Here is a 27,180-nt window from a genome sequence, read left to right as displayed (position 1 = left end):
TATGTTGAGATACGCTTTTAATGCACTCCAGCTTGAATCAAATCACCAGAAAACCACCTGTTGCAGACAGAGCTGTCTATCTAGAGACTGATTTGACATCTTCAAGGCCGGTGCGGTTCCTAATGTTTCCTGGTGGCGCGAAAATTAGTTTGGTGCAACATTAGCTACAAAACTCATAGCTGCTATTGCTTGGCAAAGAATTTGAGCTCCAACAAGTGAATGAGCAGAGGCTTCAAAAATTCATTGATTTTTTTGTGTCTAAGGATACAAGGCTTTGTCTGGAGCGTGCTGAGCTTCTGACCAACCTGCAAAGAGACTCTAACAGCAAAGCACACCCCACTGATGGCAACATAAGCGCTGAACAAATCACTGCGGTATTAACTATTCAAACACGTTTTGTGCTGCGGTGTCACCACTCACATGGGTACAAATGTAATCTGACCACAATCCGTAGAAAAAAATAAGACACTCCATTTGCACCCCACTAACTAAAGACGTTCACAGATTGTTATGAAGTTACAGTAATCGAGCGAGCTGCTTATAGAGTATACATTCGAAAATTAGAATCGTCCTCACGGCTTTACAAAAATATACATTTGTGGGCATGCACAGAGCGACACGACTCGGTGCATCTGGTACTTTAAAAAACAAGGTAAAAACAGGAGATCCCCTCGGTTTACAAAAGCAAAGCTTCAGAACAAATGGCACTTACTGTAACTAGAGCAGTGAGGAATCTCAGGGGCAGCATTACAGCCACGAACACAAACACTCCCACAGACACCACTCAGACTGGAGATGCTGAGCCGCTTCACAACGAGGCTTTCACTTCAACTAAACTGATCCATTTCAGGATGGAGACTCCCTATTAAATAAGAAAGGTAAACAAAAAGGAAATTTGGCTCTGTATCCACTCTTTACATAACTCACCTCTTATCTCAGCCTGAGAAAGGTTTTGAAAAAAACCTCCTTGCTTTAAACCATAACCTTGGCAATTCCTTTTCACCAAATTGGCATTAAAACCACGTCTAGTCTTCCGACACAGACCGCTGAAGGTCTGTTTTGTACTGTCTCAATGTGAAACACTTCTTAATCCTTTAAGTCAGAAAGTGAGAGTACGGTGTCTGTGCAGACTGTAAACTTGCAGGTGATATGTTAAGACTTAATTGAATCTAGTCTAAATATATTTGGACTGTAAATGTGTAGAATGTAAACCAATCCAGTGATGCTTTTCTACCTTCCTGTTTCTGCTGGCGGAAAGAAGAATATGACTGACCCATAATTAGCTGTACGCACACCAAACATTCCACAAAGAAATATCACATGGCAAGTGTAACTCAATTTGTGTCGACTGGCTGAACTAACAGAGCTTCAGGTTTCCTCCGCCGCCGCCGTGTTGTGGTCTCGGTTCTCCTCGGCGGCAGGGCCGAGAGGTCCGGCCCACCACAGCGTCAGGGCGTTGTCTTGCCGGACCTCCTGCTGCGACATCACCGCACCGCCTCCCTCGGTGTCGGAGGCCGAGTCGCCCTCGCTGTCGCCCGGCCACGGGAACTGCCGCTGGCCGCTGGATGTCGCCAGCAGTGGCATGAAGGGATGGATACTGTGGAGGAGAACAAAACAAAGACAGGTGAAAAGAAAATGATGGAAAGTCAAGGGTTTAATGCAAACATTAAGTGTGTTTTTGCAGGACTAGCAGGACCTCAGTGACTTATTTCACCATCCAAAAGCAGCTGAACTGAGGTTGAAATGTTATTTTTGACATTTATTACAACACATTTATTACCATGATATATAAAGAAACCTGACTTTGATTAAAAATAAGTTCAATGTTTTTGCCACTTTCCTCCCTTCTATAGAAAATTGCACAAACATAAAGTAAATTACACATTCAGGAGATGTAGTTATTGCTCTCTGTTCTCACAAAGCAGCAATATGATTCACTAAATTTTAACTCTGAAATTAGAAGCTGTTCTCACCGAAATGCTTCGGATCATTTGTTTGTCTCTGCTCTGCTTTTGTGAGAAATGATTAGAGGACCCGACTAGCATAACACAGCAGGGCAATCAGGCGGAAAAACAGACCGAACATAACTGAATTACCGAAATTTGACAATTGCTTACTTTCATCTGTTCACAGTTGTTGTGCTATCTGTTTGTACTGAGGCCCAATACAAACATTCTCCATCAATATGCCTAATATATGTAACCAGAGCTGGAAGTGGGCATCACTGATTCACAGTAATAGCACTTCATTCTTTGTATATCGTAACTGTCCCTCACATCCCAAAAGCTGCATAAAATCTTTTCTGTCCTCTCCATATCAGATTATCTGGGTTATCATAATGCCCCTCAATAAACCCCGTTACCCCGGTGACAATACGTGACACCAGTTCCTGTTCTCACCTGTCTGCTTATTCTGTTGGAGAAAACCAAAAGGGGAAATTATTGAGGGATTTCACTGGCAGACTTGTCTAAATATGACGAGAAATTGGATGTGTTCAGTTGTAGCGTGTCTCTGTCTTGCTAACCTCGCTGGACAGAGCTTCTCCATGCCTTTCTCACCAGTCACTTCCAGAGCGGTGTTGTGTGACTTTGTGCCAAAGGTGTTCATGTGTGTGTGATGAAACACAACTCAGGTTTTCCAGTCTCAAAAGGTTCACTTACAACTCTTAAAAAATACTGTGAAAACTGGACTAATTACCAGGCATCAGAGCCAAATCTGTTTTATTCATTTGTTTTCTATATTGTGTTATTGAGTTAATAAACAGTGTAATAAATAAATAGTGTTGGTTTATACCTAATTCTGTTCTGTACGGCTTTATTTATTCTTAGACACACAGATGGAGTTTTAAAGGAGGGAGGATCGTAGTGGGAGCGTTGGGGTGTGAGGTGTGACTGTGTAGCAAATGGTGTACACGGCCGACTGGTCAGGTAGGTGGGAACTTTAGCAGGATTGTGCCGAGGGCCCTGGGAGGTCATGGCTGGGAACACAAGGAACTGAGGGCATCCCGACCTGATAACTTCATTGCACCACACACTAAAGATAGTGTTTATTCGAGCTGCACTATTAATGGCATGTGTTGGCTTCACCTTACCGTTATGAATGCAGCACCTTGTACTTGGAAGTACTTTAGATTTGGAGAAAGTGGTATTAAGCAAGAACGAAGAGCCACAAAACAACACAAGAAACTCATTCAACCACCTTGCCACGTGAGGGTTGAGAAGAATAGCGTCGCTCATGTTTCCTCACTGAATATTCATCCTTGTCCAGCATCAACTGAGTGAAATGCACAGCATGAAAGTCAAAGCAGTCTGTTGACTTTCTTACAGTTTCATTCTCTTTTGCTTCTAGGAGATGTAAAGTAAATAAAGACCGCTCTTATTCTGATACAAAGGTTTATACATTAACATTAATGCAGCACAACATGGACTAAATGTAAAAGTGCAATAAAAATACTTGGTCCCTAAAATCAATGAACAACAATTATCATTTTGGTCATAATAGTGCAGCCCAAGTGTACATAAATGTTAACTTTTACTAAATTTTGAAATAAATTTATGTTGTGAATATTATTATTATCTTGTACTAACCTTTATTTGGCAGTAAGGAACAGTTTGATATTTTATCTGTCCTATCATTACTGAAGCTGGAATCCTAATTTTGTGTCATTGCTCAGTGATGTTTTGGGTTATCAGCCAATGGGATGGGTTACAGTATATTAGTACTCATACCTGATGCCGTTGGTACAGTCCCAGTACGCCTGGAACCTGAGCTGAGGTTGCAGCAGTTCTTCGTTCCCATCAGGAGGAGCTGTGTGGGTGTCCCATACTGACACCACTCCCTCTGTGTCTCCACTCAGTAGGTACCTGCCGGACCTACAAGAAACATAAGTGGACATAAAATACAACACAGCTGCCAACAGGTCACACATTGCTAAACCAGTTGAAAGAGAAATTTCAATGAAGTCATCAACGCAAGTGAAGAAACGGGACGCACAAAAACTGGATGAATGAGTCACCATTTTGTCACAGTTCAAGCTTTCACAGACGACTGACCAGAGTCCTGGTTGGTCAACTTACTGGTCTAGGTCAAAGTAGATGCGCTGATTAGTGGCCACATTCCTCTTAAGAGAAAACACAACTTTTCCAGGCTCTCTTAGGTCCCAGCACAGGATTTCAGGATCCTACATGCGTTCAGACACAGACAGGCATGTTTCCATCATTCCAACCATTGTAAACAATGGTTTATATATTAAACTGTAAACTTGACACTCCAATATGATAAAATAATATTTTTTACGTCTGTAGCATAACTCTAAAAGAAATCGAAGTTTCTGTCAAACCCCTGAACAAAGTGAAAATGTTCAGTCTGTACATTAAACAACATGAAACGTTAGACAAAGGCTGACCTTGTAGAATATGCTTTTTCCTCAGTTTGTAATTGTTCTCTGACTTTAGTAGAAAATACAGCCAAAGTCACAGCACAGCCGTCGTCTTTAACTCATGTACATGGTGCATTTGTCAGAAAATGTCGCAGTTACAAAATTGGGATTTTAGCAGCACTGAGCCACAACCTGGAAGTGACTGCTGGTTAACGTGTAGCCTCAAAGGGCCTCGTTTTGGTCTCTATTTCATGCTCATTCTGTGGTCTGACAGCAGAAACAGAAATATCTGTAAATGAGAACAGTTTATTGGGATGTCAGCTGTATTAAAATACAGTGCATGTGAGGTTAATGTAGAGAAAATAAGCAAAAAAGTTGTAAAGTAAGTGCTTCTGCCCCAAGTAGCACCTGTGTGTTGAAACCAATGTTTAAAGTAAACGCTCTGAAAATCTGAAGACGTCCTTTCAAAGCCTTAAGGTCTTTGGAAGCTTTTACACTGAACCATACAGGACTTAGCTGCTGGAAGCTTTGTCTAAAACTGTAGCACTAACTGCTGCTGACTAACGACAGCAGCCAAAAACAACTAACGTCATGGTGGAGCAATTGTACACTTAAAAAAAAAAGTTTTATTGATGAAGACTACTTCAGTGTGACTTCCTATTTACTTTCAGATCTACCATTTATCTTACTTATACTGACCTGAAAATGTTTTCTCAAACACCCACAATGTACCCTATAGTTAAAATGTAGAGTTGGTAGTGTGATTTTCACAATGACTAACTTTTTAGATGTTAGAATGGTTATTGAGTGAATATTTAATCCAAACAGACAGACACAGTCTAATTTCACTGTGTGATTTCACTTTAATACTTGCTGAATTTATTGCGGTGCCTTACATTACCTAATTATTGACTAGTAAAATAAAATAATTGTGCATAAACACTGAAGAAAACTATTTACAAATAGCAAATGCCGCTCTACGTTACCGCTCCTGTAACATGGAAGCTCTGCACCACCTTTTATAAAACACAGTGAATCCTTTAGCTTTTGACTTTTGCCATCATAAAAAGCTGTTATGCAAAACCTTGAGAATGTTTAACACACAAAACCACCAACAGTGTGTGTGCAATCCATCAAACAAAGCAGCATTACTACCTTCAGGTCTCCTCTCTGCATGCTGCTGCGTGCAACAGTGTGTGTGTGTGTGTGTGTGTGTTGATGTGTTCACACCTTGCGCCCGCCGGTGTACAGGTAGTTGCCATCAGGGGAGAAGAGCAGATGGGTGAGGCCTCCGTGGTGGCGGGTCGGCAGCAGAGCCAGCAGGGTGCCGTCTTGGCAGGAGTAGAGGCCAGCACAGCGGGAGTAAGAGCCACAGGCGTAAACAGACTGGCAGGGGCTGAAGCCAAAGCAGGAGATGATGCCACTCTGGCCTTGCTTTTTCACTGCAGCGAGGACAAGAGAGTGGCATTTGGCAGAGCTTTCAGCCTTTTATAGTTCACAAAACACAATTTCCATTCATTTGTACTCAAAGTTGACTTTTCTGGCAGCTCCTAAATTCATGATTACATCTCTAAGAGGAGCATATTTCTCAACAATGCACAAACAAACTCAAATTTGGATAATCTCTTTCTGTGTGTTTGGATGATTCCTTTCCAAATCATCCTCCTTTGCACACAAAAAACCAGGTGTGAGGGTTTGACGTACATGTCACATGTATCATATAACCTATTTTTGAGACTGAATACAGTCCTTCACAATTTGAAGTTCTTAGTTATCATGCAGTGTTAATGGAGTCAAACACTCCAGTGACTATAGACAGCAATGATCCATTGGAGCAGGGTGTTGAATTGTCAGCAATGCATGGCTGAGAAAAAGACAGAATAAACAAAAACTTATTTCAAGCATTTGTTGCCAGATTTGCTGCTGCCTGTACCCCTTATACAATATATAAACATGAAAGATGTGAAAACTCAACCTTTCGCTCAAAAATTAAAGCTATTTGTTGATTATATCTTGATGGTTTAGAATATCCAGCCCATTAACTATAAAAAAGGTACCGATTCAGTTCATTTCAGCACATTAAAAACAAAACCTTTCAGTGAACTGAAGCCGTTTGACAATGATAAGGAATTCAACACAGTAAACAGTGAGTTCTCTTTAGTTTTTGTCAGAAGTACACAATAAAAACTCTCCTAGCTGGTGTGTTCAAGGTGACAGCCTGCTCAGCCTGCAAGATGTGACAGCCAGCTGTCAAACAGCAACTAATTGAAAAAAGAAACAAATGCCTTTGCAATATGCTTTTCACAACGTCTCTGTTTACTTACTGTTTGTCTGGGGCTTTGATTTTCAGACAGAATCGTTTGTGAATGCAAGACTGTGTGGAGTGTCCGCAAACAACAGAGTTTTCCAAACAGTTCCCGCTCTCAAACTGCAATAAATACTTTACATAACTCATAATTTATTATTTGTTGAAATGAATAACGCATATAACCATCATCATTAGTCATCATCTAAGAGGCATTAGTACACAGCAATGTGGGAGCAGCTTAAGAGGCTATTAAGTCTGGAAGTAAAGGAACCACACTCAATATGTCTTTAAGATTACACCCTTGTTTTATAAAGTACACATGATTTACAGTCAATCAGCTAAAACACTCAAAATCACAGTTAATTTGCATATTGTAAAAAATGCGAATACATCCTTTTCTCGAATATAGTCTGCATGAGTCCTTAAAAGCTCATTTACCATCCTTTGTTTCTGGTATTGTGCAGTTTTAACTCATTTCAAGTCAGGGTTATTGATGTATATGTATATATTTCAATGCCAATCTAGTCTGTCTTTGTCTGCTTCACATTATTGCCTAAAAACAAATACAGACACAACTAAACCTCCTTAAACCTTTCTTCTTCTATACTTCTTTTCTATTTCTGCAGCCTCAAAAATGGTTAGATTTTTGCTTTCTCCCACACTCACACCATGTCCTCATTATGCTCTGACTGCATGTCTGTCACTTTTATCTATTGTAAAAGATCAACCTTAAATCTTATAGTACTAAAAAATTCTGCATAAAGTTGTGAAATGTATCTCTGACTTTCAACGTCTTCTCATTTTAGGAAGAGCTGCATTTAGTCAAAGCACACGGACACCATAATGCTTTGGCCTTTTTAAAAACACTAATTAAAACAGAAAACACTGATGTGAAGTAATTAGGAAGAACTTATTGGACAATGTGATGAAAAACTGGAATGATAGGAGAAAGAACCTGTGAGACATCAGTTGGTTTAAGGTGAAAGCATGTGCACCGAGGTGATAACTGACCTACAGTTGGCCGCTCTTCACAGTCTCTGCCAGGACGCTCTGTGTAGAAAACCCTGACTGTTTTGTCAAAGCCGCAGTAGAGCTGAGCTCCATCTGGCGAGAAGCAGAGGGAATGAGCTGCTGTCAGCTCATCCAGGTGATTGTAGGGTCGGAAACTGGCTCGCACCTCGCCATAAAACGCATCCCACACATGGACTGGGTTGTCACGGCTACTGCTGGCCAGACTGTGGAAGAGGGGTGAGAGGCCAGGTGAATTTACTGGCTAACAGGAAAGGAAATTATTGAAACATATGGAAAAAAAACAGCTGCGGCAGCAAGAAGCACAGACAAAATTATGCAAAATATTGAAAAAGGCAGTAAATACTTCAAGTGCTTAACTGTCCCTGAGGACGACTAGCAATTAATGAGAGTTATTATGAACATAGTCTGACAGTCAAAGAAAAACTAGTGCAATAAAATAGCTTTCCTTAAAAATAATCAAAGAGCTCAAAACAGATTCAAATCAAACAGGCTGCTTAGATCTTTCTGAGATGTATATTTGTTGAGTATGATCAAAAAACTTTTGGTTCATTTTCTAGTTTCTAACATCTACGGAACCACATCCATGTGAATACATCAAAACAAACACACAGCACCGTGCTATGCCTCATTATAAAGACAAGACGACAGTGCAGTCTTATTGATTCAAATCAGGGCCAAAGACTGAGCCATGCCTTTTTAACTCTAATTATTGGGAGCTGAACAAACGCTGAAACATCACTGCAGCTCAATTAGACAAAGGAAATTAGCCCCTACCGCTGCTGCCGTGTTCTGTTATGGCCCCTCTGAGCCACAGCTTTATTCCAGAGCAGGGAAATGCCCAATTATAATGCTAGACTGCTGCTAGCTTGGAGCAATGCCTAGAACTCAGTGCAACTTAACCGAGCCATAACAGGGGCCCTTATTCCCTCTCTACAGGAGGGGCATCAACAACACACAGCTCTTGGCAGACAGAGAGTTCAAGGAGCGCAGGGGGAGGACTGTGAAACAAAATGACGATGTGAAAAGAGGGAGAGAAGAACGCAGGCGGGAGACAGAACAGGTCTGCTATAGATGTTGTTAATAATCAACCACAGTCTTTCATCTGGCTGCCACAGCACTTAACGGTGTACTCCGTCTGACCATCTAGCTGTGCACTGCAGGGGCTCCCCTCTGAAAGGTGGCTGCGATCTGAAGAAGATCAAGAGTATTTGCCGTCAGCTCCTATTGACATCCTGGATCTAATGACAGGCAGGTCTTTGCATGGCTTTGGCATTTACACGCAGCGCTCTGAAGCGGTTCATTATCCACGAGACATTTGTTGATCATTTCGCTGTTTACACAACTCTCATGTCCTGATGTCCAGCTCCTGGCCCCCCGCCCTCCTTCACACAGTGAAGGCTGTTTGCTGTTAGGATGGAGCGGTGCCAACCCTGGGCCTTGATCAGAGGGAACTGCCGGAGGGTGGAGGTTGTAACTGGAGGATGATGGGAGCTGGGGGAAGAGGGCGGCACACAGTGAAAACTGTTGGCAACATGACCTTAGCTCGTTAGCATGGCCCTACCTCTCTTACCACAGACCATCAGCATTCACCACACCGACGGCCGGGTGTTGCTGATGCTGGCTTCACTTCACAGCGTTCAACTCCGTAACGCAGTGATGTCATAAATGCCACGATTTAAAAACCTGCGGGAGTGCACGGCTGCACACACAAGGCAACGAAGGAGATGAAAAGGAAAGCCTCAAGTCAGGGAATCATGACGCCCGTTAGGTGTTGTCTGGACTCCGGAGTGTTGTTAGTGGGCTGAATAATGCTGAAACACAACACGGGCCTTAAACAGCCGAGTGGATTGTGACAGAGGCAGACGAGACGAAGGCCAACTCTTCACTCATAATGACACACATCAGAAAGCTTTTAAAGCTTCTCTCCTCTCCGGCAGCCAGCTCCCATGATGAGAGCAAACCATTGGGATCAAAGAATGAGTCAGAGGCATTAAACAATGTCTTCTACATTCGGACAGTCTATTAGACATGCTCAAGAACACAGAAAATCACACAATCAACACAAATCCCAATCTAACCAACTGAGATGTAAATTAAAAACCAATTGACAGTGCTTTTTCTGCAGATACCTCCTTTATCATCTGCCATGTTAACTGTAAACGTCTCATCTATCCAGCTGCCGGGAGCTGAGGATGAGGGGAACGGCTTGGCAAAGATGAGGTTTAACTCACAAGCATGTGTCTGGCTCCAACGAGTTCATCTTGGGGTACCAGCAGTAGTCGTAGATGGTGTCTCCTTCAGCCATCCTCAGCACTGGACTCTGCCAGAGGATGACAGAAAGGAAACATTTACTCAGGAATATAAGAGACTGAAACACACAGTAGCAAGAAATGTAGGTACAATGACTGATAGGATCCGTCACTGCTGAGGCTGATACTAAATAGGTGGCTAGAAGGAAACATCACAGGCTTTTCTTCACAATGAAATTCAATTTTGAAAGCCAGTGGCAACTTGTGAGAAACAGAGCAATCAACGTTCAATTTTCTACCCTTATCACAAGGGCTGTGAGATCTCTGTAATGGAAGAAAATGGATTATATTTCAATTATTTTTGCTCAGTGATCCCAGTCTACCAGCTTGTAATACAATTAAGAGATTGGCTCGCTACTTGATATGTCCCAAAACCCATAAGACAGACTGTCTATTTTATTCTAACGATAAATCTTCAGTAATACATTCTCTCGAGCGGGTTGCCTTGAAAACCTAGCTGATTTTAACACAACAAACATGCAGAGCTTGTGCTCAACAACATGCCGCTCTTGTACAGAACTGACCTCAAATCAGTTTTTAAAAAGTGGATATTTCAACTGGCATACTCTCAAAACATTTACTTTGTCATTTCAGAAATATATGCCGCTTTTTCTGTCCAGAAGAACCCCTGAGGACCAGCTATCTGTGTGCTCACCATCTCAGGAAGCAAGTCCCAGTTGTAGCTGTAAATCTCTGGAGGGAGGTTGTACACACGGAGCACATTGTCTGCGCTGTTGGTCAGGATACAAGAACCATCAGGGGCCCTGGGTCAGCAGAAGGACGAGACAGAGATGACGGTGCATTAAGCGCTTTGAACTGAGGACAACATACACTGACGATGTTGCAGTACGGGAACATGGAACACAACAAGAGTATTAAAATTTCACACTCAAATAACATCTGTGAGGCTCCAATTTACACCAATGGCATAGCTAAATATATGCAGATGCACGTTAGTGAGCAAGCAGCTTATACCATAACATTTAGAGCATTTAAGCAACAATAGCATTGTGTGAGGATGACTCAACAGCTGAGCTATTCCCTCCTGAAGAAGATATTGGAAATTACCCTTTAACTTCAGTTGAATAGCTAGTGAAAATATTTTCATATGGCCCGAAATGTAAAAAAGGTTGCCTTGTAGTGGTCTTATTAATTTATTTATGGAAGAATAATCTGTATAATGTCCCACAATAAATGTGAAAACTTACCACCTTCAAAAAATCACATTATTCTTGTAACAGAGAGAGATTACCATTTGCAGCCTTTAAGGTAATTCTCTGGAAAGTTGGAGTACTCAGTCCAGGCACCAGTCAGCATCTGAGGGTTCTGGCTAAAGTCTAATCCAAGCCTGGAGACAGAACAGAGACAAGGACGAGTCCTCAGTCAAAGATTTTACAACTGAGGAACAATTAAAGCACACAGCAAGCACACCCGCTCCACTTAAAATGAAATCTTCCATTTCATTAGTGTTGGGAAAACAAAGGCGTCTAATTGAACACAACTTGTCTTCATTTAAGGTAAATTTCCTATCCTGGGACAAATGTCACTGAATATAAACCGCAGTGTGAACTTGCGCAAAGCTCAAGAGGAAAATTACTGGTGAGTTAGATCACTTTACTTGCAAGTACTGAGCCGCTCCATTTAAACACAGTGTTACTGCACAGCGGAGTGGATTGTTAATTACATTTCACACTTCTGCAGGTGAATTTAAATGCCCTTGTAGACATTCACTACTTTCCATTAATCTGACAACATCTAACAGCATCAGCTTTGAGTGAGCACAGTGGTCACTAGGTTGGACCAAGTAACATTTAGGAATCACTTTTATCATAACACAAGAGTGAACTGGTTGCACTCTCATTAACAGACCTTTAACAGTTAAGGCGTCACTGTTGTGGGTACGTCTGAATGGCATAATGCCATCATACTAACACATTTATAAATTTACATATCTCAGGTCTAAAAAAGGCTCTTCTGTTTTAGTTATTATACAGATTGACAGTGTTAAACATTTAACAATGTGAAGCTTTTTGCTCTCACACTTCAATATGAGTGCTATTAGAAAATGTGCTGAGGAAGCGGAGTAACATCATTACACACTGAGACTGTTATCAGAATATTTAAATTACAACTGGAACTCTCACTGTATGAGCCCCCGGCTATTTTCAGGATAATCTCACTTTACTTTAAAGCTCTTATCTTGGTCATTATAAGCGCTAGCCACATGTGCTGTATTTTTTTATTTTTTTTTTTAAAAACAGTCCATCTCTTCTGTCTTTTGATACGATAATAGTTAAAGAATTTTATATTAGGCTTTATGTCAATGACGGCGTTGCTGAGATATTAACATATCACAGCATTAACATATCTTTGCAATGCTGAGATGCTTGAATGAATAATTGAAACAAGAGTAAAAGTGTAGAGATGGATGCACAGCTCTTTACAAGTTGTAGCTATGATTAAAACTAAATTAAAATTGAAAAATAAAAATTTTGTTTTCCAACAATTAATCATACCAACAAACAACTAACATTGTCAGAAAGCTCAAGTTTTGCAGTTTCATTTGATATGAGGTGCTATTTGCTGCAATAAATACTGCGAGAGCTCTTCAACCGAGGCAAAGCGTGATGTGAATTTGGACACAAAGTGCGCCCAACAGGCTCTGAAGGTTAAGCTGCTCGCATATTTCTACACAATTTCCTGCAGGGCCCTGGCTGAAAAAGCCAGTGGTTAGTCACTGTAGATTAAGCGAGCTATATTTGTTTTAAAGAACACAACAGCGCAATTTTGATCTTTGTTTTTAGACACAGTTGACCGTTTCAATGTGAACAGCCTGATAAGTTAACTTCTTTGCTGGCATTTGATGTGATGCCAGATGGAAGACATTTTAATGCACTGGATTAAGGTGAATGGACTGCAGTTACTTATTGCTATTAGCGATAGGTAACTGCAGTCCAATACTGCAGTTATCAATTCTAGTATGATTACAGTTTCCTTTGGGCACTTGTGCACTAAAAAGCAGTAAACCAGGTGAATATAAGCTTCATAAAACCGTGAGTGGCACAAAAAAAATTCTGACTTTCAAAGATGTGAATTAAATTTAAATTTTAAATCCCCACATACTCTACCACAGCCAGTTGGTTGTTGAAATTATTTCTCTAAACCGTCCCTCAGAAAATGATTAAATGTGACTTGTATTCTGAAACCAACAGGACACAATTTGACTGATTCATTTTTAACTGAATTTAAACTTCTTAATTACTGACAAAATCTTTGGAGAGTAGGAATCCCATTGGTGTTCTATTTTGTAAATGTGCAGTAAAAAATCATTTATTGACATCAATGCAGAGAAATAATTTTGTATATGAAAGAGAAGCCAAAAAAAATGACCCACTTTGGCCTGATGGGGGCATACTTTCTGTGCAAAAATAACAATAAGGGCTGAAAATAACAGGAATTTTACTTTCATTTACACAGTAAGGTGCAAAAGACAAACTGAACAAGTCTGTGAATGAGCTCAAGTTTTAATTAGTTCCTGATTAAGCTTTCAGTTGCTAGAATCTCTCACTCACCAAAGCCTCTTCTTCTACTTCACAAACATGTTTAACTCAGCCCTGCTTGAAATAGCTTACTGAACGTGTCTATCGTATCTTGACTCAACCTGAGCTATGCAGACACTGAGGTTAAAAATAAACCTTCTTCCTCCACTCACTGTTGTCCGTCACTGGGGCTGTCTGCAGATCCGTTACCGTTGTGCTCCTCCTCTGGTTTCGTCTCTCCTTCTAAGGAGCCATCATGTCCTTGAGCTCCATTCTGATGACATTTTTCGTCACCTTCCCCAGTGGCTGTGACCTCTTCCCCTCTACGACTTTCCTCCATACACTGCAGTAGTTCTCCCGTTCCTAGCAATACAAGGTAGAGTTAATGAAAGCCACGATTTAACTTTTAAAATCTTCAAGAATTTCATTTGATACATGCAACCTATTGAAAACATTACACTACTTTGCTCTGGTGGGGCTGGGTCTTCTGGCAGCAAGTCAGCCTGTGCTGGTATTTCTTCATGCACCTTAACCTGCCCCAGCCCCTGTTCCTCCTCACTCATCCTGGACCGCTTGGCAGATGGTGGGTCCCCGTCCTCTGATGTCTCCCGTACTTCTAAGCTGTCACCCTCAGGTAGTAAAGGTGGGGCCTGTTGAGGGGGCTCATTATCAGCTTCTGAGTCCTGCCCTGCACCTGCAACACCTCCGCTTTCACCTCCTCCAGCTGAGTCAGACATCTCTCTTTGTTTATCAAGCTCTCCTGTCAAGCGTTCAAGTGCCTTGCGTCCGCCGGGTGGCTGTCAGACGTGGGTGAGGTAAGTGCTGCTAGGATAGTGCTTCCTCCTGCAGTGTGGATGTTTGAGTCTGTTGGGGTACGAGGACATCACAGCACCCACCAGCCTGGAAAAACACAGAAGCAGGCAAGGATGAAGACAAAGGAGGGCAGAGAGGTGTGTGAATGTAAATTATGCTGCACAGCCAACCTGCTCTAGAAGAGGTTCTGTTCCGAGTTAATTAACTTTAAGAAGCAACAATCTTTCAATTTTCCTGATGATTCTCAAAGAACAACACAGATTCTCAGCTGTGTCAATGTGTATTAGAAATTGATTAGTCAAGTTGTATTTATTAAAAAAAAACATGGAGTCAGTAAGATTAATTTCACTATTAGCCAAATGTTTAGTGGCTTTTATGTGTCATTCATTATGGGACAGTATCAAACCTAAATGCACTTCTTGAGTATCACATTTAAATGAATGAAGCTGAAAGTTTAAGAGCTGTATTGTGCAGCTGTCAAAACACACTGACTGGTAAAATAAATACATTACCATACATCAGTTAACCATTTTCTCTCTTTCATTAATACAGTTACAGAGCTGTATACTGTAATAAATATTGATACTCCTTGTTACATTATGTCCATTAGAACAGCCTGCTCTCTTGACTGAGATAGTGGAGACGCAAACGGTTCACTTTGTGCAGAAGAGTCAAATGAAGCGTTAAATGCCCCCCTTTATGGAAAAGTTATGCTCTTCATCTATGATTGGGGTTTTAGTGTCATGTCGAGCTAGCTTACACGAAAAAGCCTGGCTATGTAAAACTTGCTTCTCTGTACACACCAGTAATAAACACACGTACTCGTTAGAACAATGTAGCAGCATTAGAGCACTTCTACTAAGACATAAACACGTCGGTGAATTAAAACTGAATTAAATAAACGAGAGAGGAAGACATTAGAGACGTCAAACTGCTCTAGCAGACACCTGTGGCTAGTCGTGACGCGCAAAGCCACTCCAAACTAGCATTCATGTCAACTCCGCTAAGTTAAAGCTAAAAAAAATACAAATTACTTACTAAGACCTTACACATTTTACTCCGCGCATGTCCTGCTGACGCTAAAGAGTACGAGTGGTGAAGGCAAAGCAGGTAAACTGCCTCCGTTTCCTGAAACTGTTGGTTTACATCGGAGTCAACAAAGCAGCTCACTCGAGCGCAGGTTAGCATTAGCCTAATGCTAGCAGTCTGATGCTACGTACCTGCAGTGTGGCTTGCCCGGCCTTAGGTTCTGCTGGCAGTTTGGTTATAAACACTTCCCTCCTCGTCGGTGTCAAAGTTTCCCCCAAAGCCGGAGAAACCGACAAACACACACAATGAGTCCTTCTGCTTTGGGACGCTGTGCTTCTGTTCACCAGCTCATTACGAGAAGTTGTAAACACTGTGGGCGGCCATGTGTTTCCAACTACCGCGAGAGTTCCGTGGATAATGCTAACGTGCTCATGGAGGCTTGATTCTAAAGACAGCAGCAGACACACACCCACTTCTTACATAATACAAATGAATGACAAACGCAGCCAGTCACAGCTAAATGCTATTTATTTAGTATTTATTTTGTTCTTCAAACAAACAAAAGCCAAACTATTTACACATCTTTCAGTTGTTCTTTTTCCAAAACAGTTTCATTACATATATGCTGTTAGTTTAACAACATTCAAAGACTTATTAAGCAGAGGAGCTGAGCTGACTGGGGTGTATCATATTATTAGGGTTGGAACAACAGCTAACCAGCAACAAAGAACCAGATAATCAACTTTATATCCTTGAGTAGAGAGACCGGGACGTGACGGGATCTTCTCTGAAGCTGCAGCCAATCATTCGGGCTTTTTGACAACACAATACTGCAGTTTATCTGATCATAAAAGCCTGTGTAGTGCAGTAACAGACAACTGACCAGCGATTCATACCACACCATATCATCTTTTAAAAAGGTCAAACATTGGCAAGTCATTCACTAATAAAGAAGTTGACAGCAAACTCATCAGTTTGAAGTGAATTTCTGTTTTGGGAAACTGACAGCAATAATTTGTAATCGTTTTATTCACTGTGTTAATAGGACTATCCATTTTTGGTTGTGGCATACTGGAGCATACTGTGGCTCCTTTGATCCATAGCTATTGCAAATACCTACCCCACAGAAAATCTCAGTGAATCAAAATGCACAAATGTACAAAAAGCTGATGGTATTCGAAAATTACCAGGCGCCATTTGGATTAAAAACTGCAAACTGTTTAGTTATTAAGGGTACAAACAAAAACTATTGCTTGACTAAAAACATTAATCTCTTGAATCCAATGAGATACACAGAAAAAGACACTGTCCAAGACTTCTTTCCAGATTAAGACATCCGATTGGTCAATCCTCCATCTATTCAGTGCCATCAGAGATGGTCAGCTGCACTAGCAGAGGCACTGTAGGCTGGGTTGTGACTCCCCTAGAGGTTTAGTGTCAAAACCCACAAATATCACAAATCTTGCAAGCTTGTTCTTACAATTACTCTCATTATACAAGCGTGAGTCATCATCTCAAAACTGTAAAAAGTACCTTGTATCTTCCAAACCATTCAAGTCCCCTGGAGTGTAAAAAACTAACCAAATGCACTAACTTGTATCTCAGATTAACTTGCCAGTCTGGTTCAGTTTTGCTCAAAGCTGTGTGTCCAACAATTATCACACAGCAACAAGTCCGTGCTTGAAGAAAATTCTTTGCATCCTACCCAATCAGCTCAGCTCCCGACAGTACAGACTTGAGCCCTTTATTAAGCCTGCACCTTCAGCAATAATCTAAATAGGAAATCCGAACAAACCCACTCTTCATTTGAATGAAAACAAAAGGGCAACGAAAACCAACCACCAGCAAAATTAGCTCAATCAAAAAACACTTACTGCTCTATTCTGTAGTTAACTAGTAACTTTAAAGGTGATCAGATGTACATGTAGCAGGTTTATACAGGACAATTCTGTTCGCCAACAGAAAACAGTCTTGCTGAAACCTTTCTTTTCTTTCTTGAACTTTAGAGTACAGTTAACAAGGTGGTTTCCAACTCAAATTCGTCATTTAGAGAACATTTTCAGTTAGCCATTCAAGACTGAACTATACAATTTAAGGCATGTTGAACCAAGAAATAAAGCAAAATCCACTATGAGAGAAAAATCAAAACTTTTACATTATTTACAAAGCTCAGCGTTTATATTGATGAGCGTTGATGCTTGTGTGTCTTTGTGTCTGTGTGATTTGATATTGATGCATCCCTGTCGTGTGTGCAGACATGGTTCCAGAGGAGAGCCAATGTAACTTTTGCTGTAAGTGTGCATGTAGTGTGTCTGCCGCTCCTTTGGACTCTAGGATCTATGTGATGTGTGGTTTGTGTTTTGTCATGTTTCAAAGTCTTTTTTTTTTTTTGTACAATTCTTTCAGTTCATCCAGTTCCACAGCTGCAGGGATTTCCGGGGGCTGAGATGTAATCCAGCCACGTCCACCATGACTCAACCCAGTTCTCCGTCTCTGACGTCAGGGCAGGAGGGCAGGTCTTCTTGTCCCGCTGGTTAGAAGACCTCTACGCAACCTCCCCAAGAGTTTCAGGCCGAGGTGGGTGATGACATCTGGGCAAAACGTGCCTTTTTATCCTCTTCCTCGTTGGAGAGCGTGTGATCAAATCCCAAATCTGATTACTTCCAACACAGATGGGATTGATGGTTGATAAACCCGTAACTTCGTCTGGCAACTGTCCAACTGATAATGCCAATGGCCTGCCCAATCTGAGGTCATGAAAAGTTTCTTAGGGTTTAAGTTCAACAGGACAGGTTCAGGGTTAACTGGTTCATTGGTCGGCTGTAGATTAGATCCTCCTTGCAGAGGGCAGCAAATAAAGCACAGCCAGACCCCTATGAGAAACCAAAAAGAAAGAGCACGAGACCTCATCACCACAATGTCCAAACAATCCTGAGGTTAACAAGGACTAAAGGCATCAAATGAAGAGTATCAAGTAGAGAACAACAGTCTTACCAATGCCGAACCCTTTTCCTTCAGCAGTCACTTTACAGCTCTCAAGGCAGCCATCAGGTTGGAAGCATCCTTGCCGAAAGCGCTTTAAACCCGTGTCTGCCTCTTCACTGTGTGTGTTGATCAAACACTCTTGGTGGACTCTTCGTAGCCACTGCAACATCCATTTTTGATAAGTAACTATCAGTCAGTCTTGGAGCCACTGTAGCATGTCCCACACCTCAGTCCATGTGGATTTCCGTTCCGTCCCCGATTATTTCAGGGTTACTGGCAAACTAAGGGAAACTCACAGCGAGTCCATCGCAAACTATATTCAAAAAGATTGGTTTTCATGAAGAACATTCACTCCATATAATCAACGTCTCATGAATTTTCCTTCATCCATTTGCAAATTTTCTTTCTACTTTGAAAGGTAATACAAAAATATGGTTATATACAGGAGGTGGGAGAAGACGTGCTTCTCGAGTCTCTTATTTCAGTTTGGGAATATCTTTTCAGTGACTTTGTCAAAGTCGTAGCAATCCTCCTGTTGTAATTGTGCTCCCATCCCCAAAATTGTACCTCACAGCTTGAATGAACAAAAGTGCATAGGTGAGTTGGTGAGGGCAGGGTGTGGGTGCGTAAGAGGGTCGAGGTGAAGACAAGTGCACTAACCAGGTGTACTCATATTGCCTTCTCAGTTCCCTCTAGGGTTCTGGAGCCCTGCACTCCGTTCAACAAAACAGAGCCCATCCTTGATTTTTTCCGCCTCTGCTCCATGGTTGATGATCAAGTCTCAAGATCCGTGACCACAAATCAAAGGTCCACTTAGAGGATCTTGTCCATGTTGTTGTGATGCCCGCCACTCTTCCTCAAAAAACCCCAACACCACTCAATGTCCATATGGCAGAAGCGCACTTGCAAACCCCACCCGTCTTATGTGGGAACAAAAAAGCCAAAAAGAAAAAAAAAACAGAAAACAAAAAAGAAAAACAAAACTGCACCCACAGATATCCATGTGGTTTGTAAACAACCAAAGCTCCAGTATGGAATAGAAAGAGTCCTTTCTTTAAATTCTTAGTCACTATTTGTACGACCAGGATTGTAGAGGCAGTGTGTTCAACTGTATCCATCCCGAGTTTTTTTTTCCTTCTCCATTATGTAAATGAAAAAAAAGACCTCGCTAAACTCTTTGAAGCTTTTTTGTATTTTGTTTCCATTTTTGAAATCTTCTGAGGAAAAAAAAAATCTGGTATCAGCACGGGTTTCTTGTCATTTTTTTGGAATACATTCAATATTTTCTTAAGAAAGAAATAATACACACTTCACATGGCAATAATGAAACAAAAATGAAAAACAAATTAAGGAAAAAAATTAAAAACACACAACAAAAATAGCAGCCCCAAGTGCTCATTATCTTAGTCCAAATACTTTTTAAACTTTGTATATAATGTATATATTCATCTATATTTTTCATTTAAAAAAAAAAAGAAAACTCGTCATTATCAAATTGCAACAACGAATAAGTAACACAATATGCTAACATTTCATGCACCGTTCTGTGCACTTGCACATTAAGATGCTGTATTTTTTTTTCATAGTCAGAAACTCGACACCTTTCATTCACAAGTTCGAGAGCTGACAAAAGGCAACGTGATCACACCCCAGGAAAACAGACTGGACTAGCCTTCCGATGGATCACCCCTAGACTGAACTAGAAATATTTACGATATAAACTTACATACTTTACATACACTGTGCTGAGCACTGACACACATCACACTCGCTCTCAAAAAAGAGTTAATGTCTCAATGGCCATGCACCCTATCCAAGTTCTTAGGCACAAATGTGCATTCATACACATACAAAACAGCACATGTATTCAAAATGAGTACCTGTAGTCTTAACTCATTTCTATGAACAGTAAATGAACATGTACTCTGAAGACACACGCATACAAAATCTCATTCAGATGCACACACAGCAATGTCCCTCATGATTCGCCTTGTCTGCAAGTCCTTCATGGTCTAGAGACAGCTCCCCATGGGGAGAAGCTAAGGGAAATAAACTAGTGGTGGTCATCATGTGATGAGAGCAAAGCTAACATTTACACATGTATGCATTTCTATTTTTTTCTATGTGGGGATAAAGAGCTGGTGAGAGAAAGGATGTGTTGTGCAATTGCCCTCTCTCTCTCTCTTATTCAGTCACACTCTCAAAACATACAGATCAAGTCCCTGTTTGGAAAAGGACACACACATACACACACTCTCTAAACATGAGAATACAAAATTACCATCTGAACAAAAAAGACAAAAATGGCCTCTTATGTTTCATACATCTTGGTAAGCAACAAAAAAAAAAAAAACATTGTGCAGACTGTATATTACTGACACAAACCAATCATCACACATCTGCCACTCGCTCAGTCACTCAGACACATTCACAAAAATATTCACTTCTATAACTAACCCCATTTGTTTGATTTTTTTTGTTGTTTTTGTTATTTCTTTTTTAGGCAAGTGCAAATCTTCAAGTTTTTTATAATCCATTTTTCAATAGCTTTACTTTTTTTTATAAACGTAAAAAAATGCTAAACAAGAGAAATATCAACAGTGTTTGTCTTTTGAGAAAGGATTTGCTCTCTGATAAGGTTTCAACTAAAGGTCCCCCTGACTTTGAAAACCTAACAGCCTGACCATTCACCCCACCGTCTGGTTCACCGCCCCCTTCCAGTTCCGACGCACACAGATAATGTGTGTGAACACATACCGTATGCGCACTGATTCCGAAATCACACACACGCATACATACACACATATGAAAAAAAAAAACTATTCAAATCCCATCTCAATAAAGTGCATTAGTTCAGTATAAGGTGCTTAATCTTTTGAGTGCCAGAGGATACCCATCTTCCTTTTAACCTCGCCCTGCCTCAACCCCCTCTCCCCTGCTCTAGTGATCAACTGGTGCAGCAGGGAGCCCTTTTTTTTTTAATCCATGCAGAGTGAAAGAAAGAGTGGGAGGCGCAGATCTAGGTACCTCCACCCTGCACCTCCTCCTCGCGCTTGCTCCCTTCCAGCCCCCACCCCCTGGTTCCCCCAGCAGTGCACATTCGTCATCAGGTTTGTCTGATTAAAAGACAGAAGGCCTCAGGTAGCTATTGCTGCTGCGCTGCATCACATCAGTAATCCTCCACCATCTCCATCTCATTCAGGCTCAGACACTCGCCCGTGTTGTGGAATGAGTACCCTGCAGGGAGGAGAGGGAAGGCAAGGAGGGCAGAGAGAAGGGATGGAGAGAGTAAAGTGAGATCAGAGGAGGATGGGATGACGGGGAGAAAAGGCCAAGTCATACTTTCTGCATCCACCTGCGCAAACCGATGTGGACTTTGAAAGCAGACAGCAGATGCACACGCAGTTCTGTTCATACTGGAATAGCTACGTGTCAGTGTGTGACACAGATGGTCGAATTGTCACTCATATCAAACAGAAAAACTCATGGGATCTCGGTGGATGTTTCTGATTGGCTCTATTTAGAGGATATAGCAGGTGGTTACAGATTGGGCTGTAGCACAGTGTCAATCTGTTTATTCCTGAGGTGCGTCGAGTCTGTACTCGACATTTCTGGAGAATTTAGAATTTCCTACTGTGTGTGAGAAGCGCAGTTGGAAAGCTGGTACAAATCAAAGCACCTCCAAAGGTGTGGATGAGGAAGAACCAGCTCACACAGTCTCAATTGTATTCTGGAACATGTGCAGTCAGCCTGCTTGCATTGCAGACAGTCTATGCTGTGGCAAATTTAGGGTTGGGAAAATCTGAATTTTTCATCAAATTGGCCTTAAGGAAGCTACCTTTTTGTTAGCAGAGACTGAAGACACAAGCAACAAAAATGGTTCAAGTATCACATTAACATTTGTCTACGAAGCGTTGTTTAGTAGTTAAACTAATCAGTGGTCACATCTAAGCTAAGTAGGCAACATGAGCACTTCCAATAGGGCCATAGTACACAGGCAACTACACAAAGATCAGACATAAGCCTACTTTCCCAACACAATCAACACCTACAGAGGTGCAAACAATTACTTTAGAAAATGTACGAATTTCTGCAGCTGCTTCAGAAAGCTGCACTTTTTGTATCTTTGCTGTTCATGTACTCCATGTTGTGTATTTTACCTTGCTTTAATGCAGAAGTGTGTAGTTACTGACAGGCTGGGTTTTGTGCAACCACAATGCTTAACCGGGTTCAGTCTATTTAACGCTGGTCATTTCATGGTGCTGGTGAGGTCACATACCTAAGATGCTGGGATCAGAGTGCAGCATCATGGGCTGTTTCTTCTTCATCTTCCCCCCCTGGTTGTCATAGAGACCAGCCTTGCTCATGTGGTTGGCCTGAAACATGGACTGCAGCGTGCTTGGATTCATACCTCGCATTGAGTCCTGGAGAAAAAATAAACATGGAAGGGAAAGAAAAATAAAGAGGATCATACATCATCTGGTGATTTGCACTAACAATTCTGCTGTATGTATTTTTATATCTTTAGTACACAGGGATAAATTGCTTTTACCTGCAGAGGGAAGTTCATGTTCAATCCAGCCACTTCCTTTGATAACTGAGACACAAAGATTTGACATTTTAGCCTGTTAATCATACTTTTAAAGAGCCAATATTAAGCTTTTGTGATATTTCCACCTTCCTGTAGTGTTACGGCTTATTTTGTACATGTGAAAAGGTCTGCAAACTTACAAAGCCCACCAGTCCCAATGCAAAGAAAATGAATCATAACATTTCACTAGCATCTAGTTTCCTCGCAGTTTGCCGTCATGTCCTCATCAAATTTCCTCATCATGGTTTGCCGTAACCCAATATGTTATCCAAATAAATTACACAAACTCAACAATACACTGTTACATCAAATACAAGTCCAGGCAGAAACGTGGACAGCAACCTTGCTTGCTGCATTCATTCCTCACAGATGCAAAGGAAGTTTCACTTTTACTTAAATGCAGTCTAAGAAAATCCAAATGTAATTATTCAAAATGAAAAGAAATAGTAAATTAAAAATCAAAAGAAGGCAGTTTTCTTTATATCAAACAAGTTAACCAGACAATACAGATTGGTGTAACTATGAGAGGTCAGATCTATTCTTACTGTATTTGAAAAAGTAGGCATCAGAAGGCATGATGCTTCCATAAAAAGAAGAGTCTATGTCAGACTTTCCGCAAACAGATCACGTTTGCATCTTAAAAGATCCTTTGACCTACCTGTTGCTGCTGTCTCTGTTGGTTGGCTTTCTGTTTGGCACGTCGCTCCAGAAACTGTTTGGCGAACTCTTTGGCTTCCACTGTGTCCCCTAGGTAGGACCGGATGAAATCCAGCACTGCATAGGGAGACTCCACCTCCTTCAGGTATGCCACAATTGTGGCAACTTTTTAGCAACAAAAAGTTTAAACAATTAGCAACGCTGATTATGTGATAACAGCAGATTTATGTTGTAATTTGACTCAGAGCGACACACAGCTGTCTAAACGGAGAGTGAATTCTCCACAACATTGACTTTACTAAATATGCAAAAGTTGATCATCCTACCATCCAGAGAGGAGGAGGAGTTGTTGGCAGAGGTGTTGAGAGCGTGCAGCATCTGTTCACACCAGGTGGTGAAGCCGTCCTGAGGCTTCATGCCCTGCAGCAGCTTCAGCAGCTTCTCCTCCTCCTCCGTCCGCTTACGACGCATCATGTACTGATCACTATAGAGGATAAAAATGTTAATTACTGTGATCAGCTGAAGGACAAAAATTTACATTTGCTATTTGCAACAGTAAGACATGAAAAAGAGGTGTTTGTTAAAAGGTACATTGGTGTCTTATCACGGCATCCAGCATGTAATTTCATTTTTTTTAATATGACAACTGACCTGAGTGAGGGGCTGCTGCGGCTGTTCTTCAAGCCCATGTTGTTGTTGCTGTTTCCACGCAGGCCGGTCTGGTTCTTCACACCCTCATCCCACATGCCCATACTGCCTGAAGACCCTCCACTACCACCCTTTCCCTCCATACCGCCTGGCCCACCCCACATGCCAACGCCATCCACCCACTGCCCTCCCATGGAGGAGCTGCCCATCGACATACCAGGGTGCTGCAAACAGAAAAATAAATCAGGTTAAATGTGTCACTAACTATACGCAATTTTCTACTTTCAAGTTCAGACAACATGCTAACATTATCGCTGTGTGAAACCTATTTAGCTGACACTCACGCGGTCTCTCTGCTGCTGGGCTCTCTGCTGCTGCTGTTTCAGGAGCCTCTCTGCCTCTTGCTGCATTTCCAGCAGAGCCAGAGCCGGGGGCTTTCCTGCCTTACTGAGCCCTGAGGAGGAAGCCCCGCTCCAACTTGAGCCACCTGCCCCAGGTCCCTGCTGCTGGGGGGTCTGCTGCAGCAATTTCATGATCAGTTCCTGCTGCTGACGACACTACAGGAAGATATGACTTTTGTTACTGGGCATGATCCATATTATAATGACATTTTGTTCATGAGGATTGTAACGTAGAAAAGTTCTTGTTCGTTTTACAAGGAAAACAAACAAAAACGTTGTAATGTTTGTAGCTCCAAGGCAACATAAAATAAATTCAAAGGCAAAATTTCTCCTTCCTTTATCTCACCTGCTTGCGCCTGAAGAGCTCTTCTTCCTCCCTCCGTTTCTGCTCCTCTTGTTGCCTCCTCTTCTCCTCCCTTCGTTTACGCTGCTCCTCCTCCTCACGCTTCGCCCTGAGTTCAGCGTCTCGCCTCTCTTGCTGGAGCTGAGGGGAATAAATTGTTAAATGAATTGTACTATAATTACAATTGATTAAATCTTGGCTTTGGTGTTATTCAGTATCATTGTTAATCCATTTTGAGCACAGCCACTGCCTGCTATCAGTACAAACAATCCTGAAATTTGTGAAGTAAGCAATTGAAAATGGTTGAACTCATTTCCCTTTTACTAAACTGAAATACAATAACAATACAATGGCTAATAGTGTTCAACTTAGGACTGAACTCACCTTCTGAAGCTGTTCGAGAGTTGGACCCTGAGTAGAAGGATTCATTGTTATGTCCCAAAGACTGGCTTCACCGCCTACATGGAATAGCATTGAAATATTTTAGCAGCAGTAGCTACAGTGTTTCCTCATGTATCGCACATGCTGGTGAATGCACATACAGCAGAGGTCTATCTTTACCTGATGGCTGTGAAGCTGAGGTATGCATGTCCCACATGGACCCTGTATCTGGCACTGACATCGACCTGTTCATCGAAGGCATCATACCCTGCTCACTGCACCTTGGATATAAAGCAAAGCCCCAAATGTGAATTTAGGTCAAAAGTCACAGTTCCTTGGATGTAAAATGACAAAAAATAAATTGGGAACACAAATTAGTGAAGACCAGCGCACAAATGTGAGGCGAATCTTATATCTCCCCAAAGGCCCACCTGTTAATGAGCTGGAATAGCTGCTGCTGTTGGAGCTGTTGATAAAGAGCTGCTGCTGCCAGCTCCTGTTGCTTTTTCAGGCGCTCCTGGTCCAGGTTTCCCTGAGGAGAGGTTGGAGATCACTAGTCAATATGAAGTATCTTCATACTCAGAATACAAAAACAAACAGCTAAGACCAAAAACAGATTTGCTTGTGGCATGTTTTTCCAATAGCATTTAGATATTACATTGTTCTCTTTGTATTTATGTTATCTGATCAACTATGCCACATTCAAAGGTAAACCTGGACAAATGACTGTATTTATAGTGTTTGGTATGGAGTCAAAAATGACAAGTTTATATGCAATAATATATTAAATGGGGAAAAGTCCCTTATGTTGTCTTTTAACTCAAACTCAAATTAAAAGAAATCTTGTATTATCACAACCTGTCTATTAATGTGCCCTCTCACTTGCATCCTCCCCTCCCCATCCTCTAGGTTGGCTGAGCTGTGACTCACAGTCCCGGCGGGCCCCCGGTTGGGCTGCGGGCGCTGCGTTGGTGGTAGCTGTCTCACCAGCAGGGGCGGCGGGGAGGGCCCTGGGGCGAAGGGAACACGGCCCCACATCTTGATGACGTCCCCCAGGGGTTGGAAGCCCTCATCACAGCCCCGCTTCACCAGCAGGGTCATGGTGAAGTAGCCAGCCTGGAACCACTCGCACATCTCCACAGTTGTAAAAGGGCCTGGTTTGTGGGTACATCACAAACAGGTTTACAATGCAGAAACTGAGCTTACGTAGCAGACTTCCTCACTTTGTTTAATTTAGTTTAGCTGTATTCCAACAAAGCTCTGTAATATGTATACGTGAACGAATAAAATTCCACTGTGTTCAAGTGTACCCTGGATCTCTCCCTGGGGGTCCTTGTAGAACCACTTCATGGCGGCCTCATGATTTAGCGGCAGAGCAGCTGCTGTGTTTCTGCTCTCCTGCTGCTGCAGAGCCTGGGTGAAACACTCCTCCTCCAAAGAGGTGTCCTGCAGTGATGCCACCATCTTTTCTGCCTCCTACACAAGCACACACACACAAAAATATTCATCACGTACTGAGATTAGAGCCAAATTTCACTTTGCAATGGACCACTTTCAGTGTGCCCAAACAAAGCTAGATCAGTTTCAAGATCACCTTGGACATGGCTACATTACTAAAGCTTAGTTAAAGGAAGAAGTAGGAGCAGTTAATGCTTTTGATTTGAGCTGGGAAAAATACGCCAGTAGGTCCTATGAGTAACAATTAGTATTTCTTTAGCAAAAGTTCTATGAATTGTCAATAACCGACAGATGTCTAGTCAAGAAAA

General features: G+C 41.7%; 2 protein-coding genes and 1 long non-coding RNA gene across 11 annotated transcripts in view; 1 reads left to right on the top strand and 2 right to left on the bottom strand.

Annotated features, from left to right (window-relative positions):
* Positions 1 to 14,303, bottom strand: wrap53 (WD repeat containing, antisense to TP53). Its single transcript, XM_035950278.2, has 10 exons — positions 14,030 to 14,303; positions 13,740 to 13,929; positions 11,280 to 11,375; positions 10,683 to 10,791; positions 9,950 to 10,038; positions 7,698 to 7,921; positions 5,609 to 5,820; positions 4,077 to 4,180; positions 3,729 to 3,872; positions 1 to 1,597 (listed from the first exon to the last, which is right to left on the bottom strand). Exons 1-10 carry the CDS (start codon positions 14,301 to 14,303, stop codon positions 1,369 to 1,371), a joined length of 1,671 nt encoding a protein of 556 aa, XP_035806171.1. The 3' UTR covers positions 1 to 1,368.
* LOC129348123 (uncharacterized) lies at positions 14,241 to 26,723 on the top strand. Of its 2 annotated transcripts, none has more exons than XR_008600574.1 (4): positions 14,241 to 14,381; positions 17,815 to 17,985; positions 24,355 to 24,536; positions 26,324 to 26,723. It is a non-coding gene; the product is annotated as an uncharacterized LOC129348123 (long non-coding RNA). The 2 variants fall into 2 exon arrangements; XR_008600576.1 differs by having other exon boundaries at positions 14,376 to 14,516.
* gigyf1a (GRB10 interacting GYF protein 1a) overlaps positions 15,919 to 27,180 on the bottom strand; it is a 23,801-nt gene continuing 12,539 nt past the window's right edge. The window contains exons 13-26 of one of the 8 annotated variants that reach the window (XM_023274825.3): positions 26,725 to 26,890; positions 26,273 to 26,568; positions 25,846 to 25,946; positions 25,595 to 25,695; positions 25,418 to 25,491; positions 25,037 to 25,174; positions 24,634 to 24,846; positions 24,293 to 24,513; positions 23,968 to 24,125; positions 23,643 to 23,806; positions 22,946 to 22,990; positions 22,673 to 22,817; positions 18,403 to 21,630; positions 15,919 to 18,281 (exon numbers count right to left, since the gene is read on the bottom strand). In XM_023274825.3, the coding sequence (XP_023130593.1) occupies positions 21,563 to 21,630; positions 22,673 to 22,817; positions 22,946 to 22,990; positions 23,643 to 23,806; positions 23,968 to 24,125; positions 24,293 to 24,513; positions 24,634 to 24,846; positions 25,037 to 25,174; positions 25,418 to 25,491; positions 25,595 to 25,695; positions 25,846 to 25,946; positions 26,273 to 26,568; positions 26,725 to 26,890 (1,890 nt within the window). In that variant the 3' untranslated portion in view covers positions 15,919 to 18,281; positions 18,403 to 21,562. The remainder of the gene's footprint in view (positions 18,282 to 18,402; positions 21,631 to 22,672; positions 22,818 to 22,945; positions 22,991 to 23,642; positions 23,807 to 23,967; positions 24,126 to 24,292; positions 24,514 to 24,633; positions 24,847 to 25,036; positions 25,175 to 25,417; positions 25,492 to 25,594; positions 25,696 to 25,845; positions 25,947 to 26,272; positions 26,569 to 26,724; positions 26,891 to 27,180) is intronic. The other 7 variants (XM_055007678.1, XM_023274827.3, XM_055007679.1 and 4 more) reach the window with 7 other exon arrangements.

Source organism: Amphiprion ocellaris, chromosome 23, assembly GCF_022539595.1.
Source record: "Amphiprion ocellaris isolate individual 3 ecotype Okinawa chromosome 23, ASM2253959v1, whole genome shotgun sequence".
Taxonomy (NCBI): domain Eukaryota; kingdom Metazoa; phylum Chordata; class Actinopteri; family Pomacentridae; genus Amphiprion; species Amphiprion ocellaris.
The sequence above is the reverse complement of the archived record's forward strand: the minus strand, read 5'-3'. Positions and strand labels throughout refer to the sequence as shown.